Raw genomic sequence first — 11,707 nt, 5'->3', positions numbered from 1 at the left:
CTTGCAGGTAGCCATGGGCATGCCCACCGTGTCCTTATCGCGAAGTATGTCGGCGGTTGTTCCCTATCTTGCTAGCTCGTCTGCTATGCAGTTGCCCTCAATATTGCGGTTTCCAGGCACCCAGATGAGGTTGATTCTCAGATGAGTGGCCATCTCGTTAAGAGATTTGCGGCATTCAGAGATTGTTTTTGAGTTCGTTGTGTAGGAGTCGAGGGCCCTGAGGGCTGCTTGACTATCCGAGAAGATGAAAATATCTATGTCATGATGTACTGACGTGTCCAGGTGGGTCATGGCTTCCTGAATTGCCATGACTTCCGCTTGGAAAACACTACAGTGGTCTGGTAGGCAGAATGAGACTCTTATGTCTAGTTCGAGGGAGAAGACTCCCCCACCTGTTTGGGAGTTAAGCTTGGAGCCGTCTGTGTATATGTTGACGGCGTTTTCGAATTGGTGTGGGAGGTTCTCCCAGTCTTTACGGGTGGGTATGAAGATCTTGTATCTTCTTTCGAAGTTGACTATGGGTGGAACGTAGTCTGTACTACGTGGTAAGGATGTATGTTTTGATAGGATATTGGAGTGACCCGTGGAGCCTGTTGTCCATGCCGCTGCTTCACGGAGCCTCAGCGCTGTTGCAGATGCCCAGCTTTTGGCAAGTAGGTCCAGGGGTTGGAGGTCGAGTATTGTGTTTAGTGCTTCAGTGGCGGTGGTGCGAAGCGCCCCACTGATGCAGAGTTCTGCGCTTCCTTGGATCTTGTGAAGGATCCGGAGGTTGCAATTTTTTTCTAGGGAAGGCCACCATACAATGTTTCCGTAGAGGAGAATGGGCCTGACTGTTGCAGTGTATAGCCAGTAAACTATCATGAAGGAGAAACCCCACTTCCTCCCTATGGCTTTTTTACAAGCGAAGAGGGCTATGGCCGCTTTGCGTGTGCGATCTAGGATGTTGTCTGTCCAGAGGAGCTTTTTGTCAAGGATGACACCTAGGTACTTTGCTTGGTTGCTACGGGTTAGGCGCGTTTGGTGTAGTTTTGGGAGAATTAGATTTGGTACCTTATACTCCCTTGTAAAGGGAACTAGTTCGATCTTTTCTGGGTTAACTCCCAGTCCACAGACAGCCGTCCACCTGGAGAGGGTGGATAAGGCTGTATCCATTAGATTGCTAAGAGATTGCGGGGATTTTCCCTGCAGTAGGATAACCACGTCGTCCGCGTAGGCTAGCACTTTAGTGCCCGTCTCTTCTAGAAGTGATAGCAGTTTGTTGACCACTAAAACCCATAGAAGAGGTGAGAGTTCGCCCCCTTGTGGGGTTCCTCTGCTGACATTCCTGGTCGAGTGGGTCGATCCCATAGTGGAGTACTGCTCGTTAGCATGGTGTGTATGAGTCCCACTATGGGCCGCTCAATGCCCAGTTCAGTCAGAGCACTAGTAATCGCCGTTGGGGTGACGTTGTTAAAGGCGCCTGCTATGTCTAGAAACACTGCCAGAGAGTATTCCTTATTGCGGAAACCTCTTTCTATACTGGACACTAGAGAGTGGAGGGCGGTATCTGTTGATCTACCCTTACGGTACGCGTGCTGTGCGTCAGAGAGTAGGCTTTGGTTAGCCTGATATGGATGTCAATTAGCCTTTCCAGGGTCTTTAACAAGAAGGAAAAGAGACTAATCGGGCGGAAGTCCTTTGGGTTGGTGTGGGAGGGTTTGCCGGCTTTCGGTATAAAAATTACCTTAACGTCCAGCCACCTTGTTGGAATATGGTTTAGAGCAAGGCAGCCGTGGAAAATGGCTGTCAGCCAGAGTAGGGAAATATCTAGTGTCCGTTGTAGCTGGGGGTTTGAAGGGCTTAAAAAAGTTAACAGCCCACTGAATGCGGCCACACTCTGGTCGTCTAAGTTCTCCTCTATGTAGAGGTCCTCCACTACATGGATGTTTATAGGAAAGTGGGTGTCTAACAGCAGTTCAAGGGTTTCCTGACTGTTTTCCGTCCAGCTGTCAACACTGGTTTTTAGATAGCCAATGGTTGCTGGAGATTTTGCTAAAATTCTTCTGAGACTGGATGCTTCCGCAGTAGATTCTATGCTACTGCAGAAATTAGCCCAAGCTCTTCGTTTTGATATTATAATTTCCTTTTTGTATAGGCTTAGTTTTGTATAATATAAATTCCAGGAAGATTCGCTATTGTTGTATTTATCTCTATTAAAGTAAGTTCTACACTCTCTTTTAAGGTTCGCCAGGGTTGCCTTCCACCATGGTGGTTTGTGCTTTGCTTTGACTGTTCTGCTTGGGCAAGCCCTTTTTAAGGCCTCACCGCAGATATCAGTAAAAGTGTTAACTAGGTTATCTAATTCTTGACCGTTGCGTATGTGCGTCGGTGTAGGTTCCTGTTGAGGAGATTTTTGTAGTATCCCCAGTTGGTTAATCTTAGATTAGTAATGTTCTCGGCGGGAGGACAGTCTAGAGTTATTGTAAATTCTATGTATCGGTGGTCTGAGAATGAGTGCTCGATCCCCACCTTCCACGCTTCTAGCTGGTTATGTAGGGGATCAGATATTAGTGTAATGTCTAAGATTTCCCTTCTATTCCTAGTGATGAAAGTTGGGTCATTACCTTTGTTGCAGATGAATAGATTTGATTGAAGGAGATAATCGTAGAGTAACTCACCCCTTTCGTTTGTGTTTGTACTTCCCCATTGTGTGTGGTGTGAGTTAGCGTCCCCACCCAGGATGAGTTCCTTAGATGAGTGTGTATGTATGAGTTGTTGTGTAATGATGTTTGGTAGTGGCACTTCGTAGTCGTGAGCCAGATAGAATGATGCTATGGTGTGATGAGTGCTTTCGTTTAGCTCCAGTCTAACCGTGGTGAGGTCGCCTTCGCTAAACTGTGGAATAAGAAATGTGTTAAAGTGTGTCTTTGTAAGAATGCAGGTTCTGGTTTTACCCTTATCCTTGGAGTAAAATAGCTTGTATAGGGGGGTTGATAAGCCACAGATGTTGTTACCAACAATCCATGGTTCTTGAATGAGGACTACGTCTATGTTGCCTGTTGCCAGGCGGGTGAGGAGGGCAGCGGATGCTGCCTTGCTGTGGTGCAGGTTAATCTGCAGAAACTGCACCATCTTTGGGACCGAGGTCGGGCTGGGTACCCTCCGCTTCCTCCGCTATGTCCTGGAGAACAGTGCGCCCTGGTCGGGCTATGTCCTGAGTGCACAGCTGCTTCAGGCTCTCTGTCAGCTCCGAGTCGGTTGACACGTAACCGGTGAGGGTGGCCTCCTCATGTTCCAATTCGTCGTAGCTCGGGGGTTCGTACGACGCACAGGCAGCAAGGTTGTCTGCCGCTAGCTTATCTGTGTCATAGATGCGTAGATGCACCTTATCGAACCCGTAGTTCACCCGGTATTGTTGGGCTGCGAGTGGTTCCAAGCAGGCCTGGTTCAGGAGGATAACCACGTTCATGGTGACGCGCTCGGTTTTCTCCACCTTGACCACCTTCCAACCGTCTGTTGGAAGCTTCGGGTTGAACCTGGTCAGCAGACTGAGTATAGCCTCTGGTTCCGACGGCAGCCACACCCTCGCTCTCGGTCGAGACGGGATGTCTGCGGCCTCGCAAACTGCCAGCTTGGCCCCGGGGTAGACCTCGCCGACCTTGTTAATTGCAGCCTTGTAGAGTGCTGCCGATCTCTCGTCTTCGCAGGCGATCAACTTAACATTGCCCTGGTACCACCCTGCATCTGTGCAATCGGGTGGCGGACCTGGGTTTTCGTCCAGCACTTTCAAGGCCACTGACGCAAGGGCCCGTCTAACCAGACCCCATTGGTTCCTTGGGATCCTACCGCCTTCATCGCTCTGGTCGATGACTCCAATGATCTTCCGATCCTTTACCACTTCCGCAAAGGATCTCGCCCATGTGCCGCGGTTGGTTACTTTAGCCTTCTTGCTCGCTGGTTGAGCTGTCTCCATCGACCTCTCCCGCCTGTTGCTGTTGCTGGTAGTCATTGCGATGTCGAAGTCTGGGATTACCGCCTTTGCCCAGGCTATGTCCTCTTGGATTTTTAGGTAATCCAATTTTGACGTCTGATCCTCACGTATCGGGTTGGTGGCCAGCCGTTTAAGGATCCGAAAAGCTTTCTTTCGTTCATGAGGTCCTGCCTGGTTAGGTGGTATCCTCTTAAACTCCTTTGCCCTGGTACTCACCACGAGACCGGTGGGAGGCTTGGGCTTGTCGCTATGGCGAGTTGGGCTTAGCCGGCTGCGTTGTTCGCTGGCCTTGGCAGGGGTAGACGTCACATGGACTGGGGTAATCGGAGCCGTGATCTTGCTCTTCTTATCGTCGCTGGTTACGACTTCCGACTTTTTGAGAGTGTCGGGCTCTTTTTTTGGTGCTGTCTGTTTTGTTTTTAGTAATTAAATTCTCCATGTTAAATCCCACGAGCTGCGGAGAAGGGACAGGTCCACCCGGGCAGAGATCCGCTGTACCCGGGTAAGGCTGACTTAGAACAGGCGGTCGCCACTTGCCTGGCTCCCAGCCAGAGATGGGGTGAGATGAGTTGTGTGGGTAGGGAAGAGGTAGGTTCAAAGAGTGTGGGAAGGGGGTATGTGTGAGCTATTTGTCGGAGGCGGCAGCACAAGCGCGACGTCGGTACTGCTACGGCGCAGATACCCGCTGACTGTCTGGGGCTACTTATTTACGCTTCGTGTTGGGGGCTTGGCGGTAGCCGGGCCGTGTCATACTTTCACGCTTATTCGTAGCTACCCTGGAGAACCAGGGCGCTCGCTATCCGCAACCTGCGACCCGTTCGGTAGCCTTCAGCTCGGCGCCCTCAGAACCATCCCACTAACTCTTTGGCCGAAGGATCAGGATTTGGCCGAAAACAAAATTATTTTGTTTGCTATAATTTTTTAAAATTTGCAAAGAAACGCCAATTTTCGAGATACACGTGTTTACCTGTTTATCTAATATGAAAAAAAAAAAGTCAACTTAAAAAAGGAGTTTGGTATATGAAAGAACGACCCTAGTCATGGTATTGGGGTACTTAAAAAAAAACTTCTGATATAAAGGTTTTTAAATTTTATACCCTAATTGTTCATTAATTTATAAAAAATTTCGCAATAATTAAAATCTAAGACGAGGACTTGTATTATTACAGGAATATACAAAATATAAATAGATTATCTTGTTCTTAAAACGTTTATTTGAATCTAGGATTACGTTGCCAAAATTGTCATTGTTTTTCTTTTCAAACTCTCCGGTCATGTGGCGCTTTACAACGGTCGTCTTTCCGCAGCCGCCATCGCCGACGAGAACGCACTTTAATGTGGGTAGATCTTGACCCTCCTGAGCCATGCTGATACTATGCTGAAGCGGTGTACAAGTGTCTTTTATATTATAATGGAAAGATTTCCATGGAAAGATTTCTATTATAATATAAAAGACACTTGTACACCGCTTCAGCAAAGTATCAGTATGGCTCAGGAGGGTCAAGATCTACCCACATTCAAGTGCGTTCTCGTCGGCGATGGCGGCTGCGGGAAGACGACCTTTGTAAAGCGCCACATGACCGGAGAGTTTGAAAAGAGGTACGTGGCCACATTGGGCGTGGAGGTGCATCCATTGATCTTCCACACAAGTCGCGGCGCCATCCGCTTCAACGTGTGGGACACCGCTGGCCAGGAGAACTGCTTACTGGGCCACGACTGGTACATCCAGGGCCAGTGCGCTGTCATTATGTTCGACGTGACCTCGCGTATTGCCTACAAGAACGTTCCCACCTGGCATCTCGATCTGGTTCGCGTCTGCGAGAATATCCCGATAGTCCTCTGCGGCAACAAAGTGGACATCAAGTATCGCAAGGTGATGGCGAAAAACCCCGTCTTACACCGCAAGAAGAACCTGCCGTATTACGACATCTCTGCCAAATCGAACTACAACTTCGAGAAACCATTCCTTTGGCTGGCGCGCAAGCTGGTTGGTGATCCCGACCTGGAGTTCCTCGCCATGCCGGCCCTGCTGCCGCCCGAGATCAAGATGGACAAGGATTGGCAGGCGCAGATCAAGCAGGAATTGAAGGAGGCTCAGGCGACCGCTCTGACCGACGAGGACGAGGATATGTAGGACTTTTTATTGTTAACTGGGAGATATGGCCGACCTACACACTACACAAATAAAAGAAAATAAATAAAAATTGTTTTAATGGATACAATTTTAGTACTCATATACTAAGAAAACTAGAGAACAAAAAATCAAGAGCAAACCTCATTGATTTCAGTATTCGTTCCATCATTTTTGTAGTACAAACTTCGGCTTGCCGAAGTTAACTTCCTTTCTTGTTAATTATAGGATTATATATTGAAGGACGATAGAAAGGGGAAGAATGCTTGTAAGTTTATTTAATTTAAGTGGGGTAGGTTGACTAAAAAAAAATGTAAGTATTAAGATACGTTGAGGCTTAGAGAAATTATTGAAATTTAAAACAGGGACTGCATCACAATCTATTATGTTTGAAATAATTTCTTTACTGACCAAAACAATAACATCATCCATAAGGATGCAGAAGGCAAATATAAATCCAGGGGCGGCACCTTTGGGTCCATTTATATAAGAATATTCAGTAATCATCATACTAACTACGGTCTCTGCTTTAAAATATTTCACATTTTGAGCTTGGCTTTAAAATTTTCAGTTTATAGCTAACTTCTTTTGCAAAATGTCAATATATGGAATCCAGCAGTGCAGTTTTGGAAATAGAAGAACACATCCACATGAGCTAGGATCATCACTGATTTCTCGCAGTGCAGATATGGATGCACACGTGGCAAGTGGCCACTCAGAGGATTTGATGCTCGCTAATCGTGCTTGCATTGGATATCGCTATGACCAGCGACCCCGAATGAACGTAGACAGAGGCACTCCCAAGTTGGAATGGACAGCGAGTCTGATTTGTTTCCAACGAATTGGAAAAAAATTAAGGCGAAGTATGCGAAGTGGCAACTGTCATACAGAATTTTAATATTCTAGACTCACCATACTTTGATTATATTCAGAATTTGAAAAAACTCGCTCTAAAAGCATATTGGCTTGTGTATAAATTACCACTACGTTAAATTTCGATAGTGGCAACTTCCATTGAATGTTCTAGCAACCGACAAAACGAAATATCTCAGACTCACCATATCTCGAATATATTGAGTGTGTTGGAGACACTTGTACTTGTTAAAAAAGAAATACTTGGTTGAATTTCGGGTTGTTTTTTTGTGAGGTAGCACTTATAAATTTTTAATATTTTAAAAAGCAAGATCAGAAAAAACTTGATGTAAACTGTTCAGAAAGCCGTACGGAAATGAACCTTATAGGCAGGGCACCCCAAGTTTAAACGAATGAAAAGTCATGGCATTCTACATCACCGGATATGCTGCATTTTTTTTATGAATCGATGGGAAGCGAAACTGAGTGTTTTTTGGATTAAAACTTGCGACTTCAAGGAGCCGGAGCTGCTTTTCCGCAATGTGCTGACCAGCCGCGCAAGGATCGCACGGCGGCAGCCGAAGTCCATGTGTGCCCATCTGAAGAGCCCCTTCGAGCGGAACGTGATATCCATCTGGAATTTAATTTTACCAAGATGGGTTCGAGGGGCAGGAGAGGATCGATAACCTGCTGCGATGTGCTCTTCAAGTGCTATGGGATTCCGGCTTTATCCTAAAGGCATTGTGGTTCACTACAGCTGGGAGCACCATCAGCAAAAGCAGGAGAAGCAACAGGTTGATCATTGCGATTTTCTATTGCAAAGTTATGCAACTTAAATTAATTGTATGCCATTTTTAAAAGAAGATCTAAGAATATGTTTGTCGGATTGCCATATTTATACCCGTTACTCGTAGATTCGTCGGAAAGTATGTAACAGTCAGAAGGAAGCGTTTCCGACCCCATAAAGTATATACATATATTCTTGATCAGGATCACTAGCCGAGTCGATCTAGCCATGTCCGTCTGTCCGTCTGTCTGTCCGGATGAACGCTGAGATCTCGGAAACTACGAGAGCTAGGCTATTGAGATTTGGCGTGCAGATTCCTGAGCTTCTTACGCAGCGCAAGTTTGTTTCAGTAGAGTGGCACGCCCACTTTTACGCCCACAAACTTCAAAAAATCGTAAATATGAACGTGGATATCTCGGAAACTATCAAGGATTGAGAATTGGGATCTCAGATTTAGATTCCGTAGCCTTGTGCGCAGCGCAAGTTTGTTACGCAAATATGCCTCGCCCAATCTAACGCCCACAAGCCGCCCAAGCCTGTGGCACCCACAATTTTCATGCTAGATACAAAATTTTAACTGAACTGTATTGGTCTCGTCAATACCTATCGATTGATCAAAAAAAAATTTGCCACGCCCACTCTAACGCCCATAACGCTTAAATCTGTCTACCGCCAATAGGTGGCGCATTTTAATCTTGCTTTGCTGCTTGCATATCTCCTTTTCCCTTTGGTCCCTTTAGCTGAGTAACGGGTATCTGATAGTCGAGGTACTCGACTATAGCGTTCTTCCTTGTTATACCCTTGCAGAGGGTATATTGATTTCAGTCAGAAGTTTGCAACGCAGTGAAGGAGACGTTTCCGACCCCATAAAGTATATATATTCTTGATCAGCATGACTAGACGAGTCGATCTAGCCATGTCCGTCTGTCCGTCTGTCCGTCTGTCCGTCCGTTTCTACGCAAACTAGTCTCTCAGTTTTAAAGCTATCGGGCTGAAACTTTCCCAAAAGTCTTATATCTTTTGCAGGTAGTATATAAGTCGGAACCAGCCGGATCGGACAACTATATCTTATAGCTCCCATAGGAATAATCGGACAAAAAAATGAAAAAAAATTATATCTTTGGTGTTTTTTAGCATATAAACTCCTAAGCTTGGAAATAACAATTTTTAAATAATTTTGAATTTTGAATTAAATTTTATCGAACGATCGGAAAATTTGTGGAAAAATAATATGAAAAAAATTATAGCTTCGGTGTTTTTCAACATATAACCTCCAACGCTTGGAAATAACATTTTTTAATTAGTTCTGAGTTTCGAATTTAATTTTATCAAAATCGGACGACTATATCATATAGCTGCCATAGGAACGATCGGAAAATTGGTAGGAAAATAATATGAAACAAATTATAGCTTCGGTGTTTTTTGACATATTATCTTATACTATTGGGAATATCATTTTTTGTGTTTTTAAATTGAATAATTATAGCTGCAAGGGTATATAAGCTTCGGCTTGCCGAAGCTAACTTCCTTTCTTGTTTTTATCTTGCGTTCGTGGTGACGGTGGTGATTTGGGGTGGTGGGGTGAAAGGGGGAAATGGGGGAGCCTGGCGAGGGCGTTGGTGGAGAGGTGGGGGAGGGGGTTATATTTGCATTTTGTGTTACATTAGTGGCGCTTTGCTTGCTGGTTGATGGTTTGTTATTGTCTTCTGCTTGCAGAGAGTCGTGCTTCGGTTTCGAAGCCGGTACCGAAGTCGGTTGAGAGGAAGCAACCTTCGCGAAGGAAGCCGAATGATTGATTGTCGATGATGATTGTTGTAGTTGTTGTTTTTGAATTATTCTCGCTTCACGCATGCTGCATTTTTTTGTTGTTTTAATTTTTAGTAGATCTCTTTGCTGTTGATACGCTGGTCAAGCAGGTGAGGAGGCGGGGTGTTGGCCTGAGCAGTTCGCGCAGTCGGTGCGCGAGCAGGGCGCGGGTGGGTGAGGGGCAAGATTGCAGGTGAAGCACATAGTTGGATCAGCACAGTTTCTAGCTGTATGTCCGATCTTCTGGCAGTTTTTGCACCGCATTGGGTTTGGTATGTACTCCCTTACTTCGACACTGTACCAAGAGATGTCCAGTTTACTTTGAAGATTTTAGAGATCAAAAGTGACCAGCATCTCTCCCGAGGGTTTGGTGGCGTTGTCAATGGTTTTAGTAAACTTGAATACCGAATGCACGTTTTGGGCTCGTAGCTTTTTCACAATTTCTTCTTCTGGGATGTTGTTTAGGCATGGTGCGTATATTGTTCCCTTCACAAAGATAAGGGATTCGTGGTAATTGAATTCGACGTAACATAAGCCAGGTAAGCGGGTGGTACGGAGGAATTTGTCGGCCACTGGTTTGGTGGTAACTAGCATCAATAGATTTCCATCTCTTAGCGTAGAAATGGAAATTTTTTCCTTGCTGATGGTTTGTAGTGCCTTGTGTACAGTGAAGCAAGAGTAGTGTGAGATTGGTTTTTGGGAGTCTTTTGTTTTTACGATTATAAACTTTGGATTTTTTTGAACTGGAGTTGGAAGTTCAGGGAACTCTTCCATAAGTTTTTGGAAAGGTCTTTTGTTTTTTGATTTGGGGCTCTCGCCTAGCACAGCAAAGCGATTACTCTGCAAATTGGGGGGCTCGGGGCCCATGATCGCGAGTGTTTTTCCTCTGTTTTTGGCAGACGTATGGGCACTCGGAAGGGGGAGGTATACTAAGCACAGGTTCCGAAGATCAACGATGAGAAAGAGTAAAAACGTCCACACTCGCTGACTGGTAGTCAGTGACTGATAAAAAAAATAATTTATTTCCAAGCGTAGGAGGATATACTTGTATAATAAAATAACATAAAATAATAATCATAAAATATTAAAATTTAAATAAGATTTTGTTCTTATCAATACCCACCTACATGCCAAAAATAATTTAAATCGGACTATTCATTAAAAAGTTGTAACCAAAACATTTTTTTGTGCAAGTTTCTAGAATAGAATTCTTAAACAATTTTGCGTGCAAAGGAAAAAAAAATGTAGAACACGATATCTGTGGTGCAGCGGTAGTACTCTCGACTGCGAACACCGCGGTCGTGAGTTATATTCTCGCAACGACCACGAAGATTTTTCTCAAAAAGTAAGTTGTTTGATATTTATGTTATTTCCTGATTCTGTTTAATGACTACTTTCAGTTCATATGGCCATATGGCCAAATAAAAACTTTCTATAGAAGCGGCATGCACTTTGGCAGTAGGGATCTCAAAAATATATTAAAATATCGATATATCGATGATGTTAAAAAAAATATTATCATAGCGATATTTTTTGGTTGATATAATTTTTAAATGATATTTTGAACTTTTCTTAAGGTTGGTCACTTTAAAGCCTTAGCCGACGCCAAAATGAGCGCTAAAAAGTTTTTCTCTGAGTTTACAATAAACTCAGCAAAGTACACATTGTGTTGTAAAATAATTAAAAGTAGCGTAAGCACATCCAACCTAACATCGCATTTAAAAAAATAAACACCAAGATGCTTTTCTCAAATGTTCAAAGGTAAGTAAATGCAAAAACCCGGAATGTGGAAGGAATTCGAAAATGTCTCCTTGAGAGTCGAAAAATTGCGTTTTCGGGTTTTTTTGATTCTCAAAAGAAAATTTTTTTTTAATCCTTTTCTTGGCGACCGTTTTCCTGGCCAAATACGTGATTTGCATCAAATATATATAAAAATATATAAGGAAACTAAGCTTTCATTTTAGCATTCTTGTCTTTAACAAAAAATGTGAAATTAATTTGATAAAATTTTTCGATTTCTTGAATTTCTTCATATCTTGTTTGTTAAAGCAACATATTAAGAATATTGTGCGCTGTGAATTTAAAATGAGCAGCCTGTGATGTCCTCTCCCATTAAAATTTAAATATTTTGAAAGAATATAAAATATCGATAATTTAAATT

The 11,707-nt window shown here is 44.0% G+C and overlaps 1 protein-coding gene across 1 annotated transcript; it reads left to right on the top strand.

Moving 5' to 3' along the window:
• Window positions 1-5,456: 5,456 nt before the first annotated feature.
• Window positions 5,457-6,104, top strand: LOC119557051 (GTP-binding nuclear protein Ran-like). Its single transcript, XM_037869597.1, has one exon. It carries the CDS (start codon window positions 5,457-5,459, stop codon window positions 6,102-6,104), a length of 648 nt encoding a protein of 215 aa, XP_037725525.1.
• The last annotated feature ends 5,603 nt before the right edge of the window (window positions 6,105-11,707 follow it).

This window comes from Drosophila subpulchrella, chromosome X (assembly GCF_014743375.2).
Source record: "Drosophila subpulchrella strain 33 F10 #4 breed RU33 chromosome X, RU_Dsub_v1.1 Primary Assembly, whole genome shotgun sequence".
NCBI classification, from domain to species: Eukaryota; Metazoa; Arthropoda; class Insecta; order Diptera; family Drosophilidae; genus Drosophila; species Drosophila subpulchrella.
The sequence above is the reverse complement of the archived record's forward strand: the minus strand, read 5'-3'. Positions and strand labels throughout refer to the sequence as shown.

Excerpts from the sequence above, each read along its gene's own strand:
- LOC119557051 (XM_037869597.1), top strand. The coding sequence starts at position 5,457 with ATGGCTCAGGAGGGTCAAGATCTACCCACATTCAAGTGCGTTCTCGTC.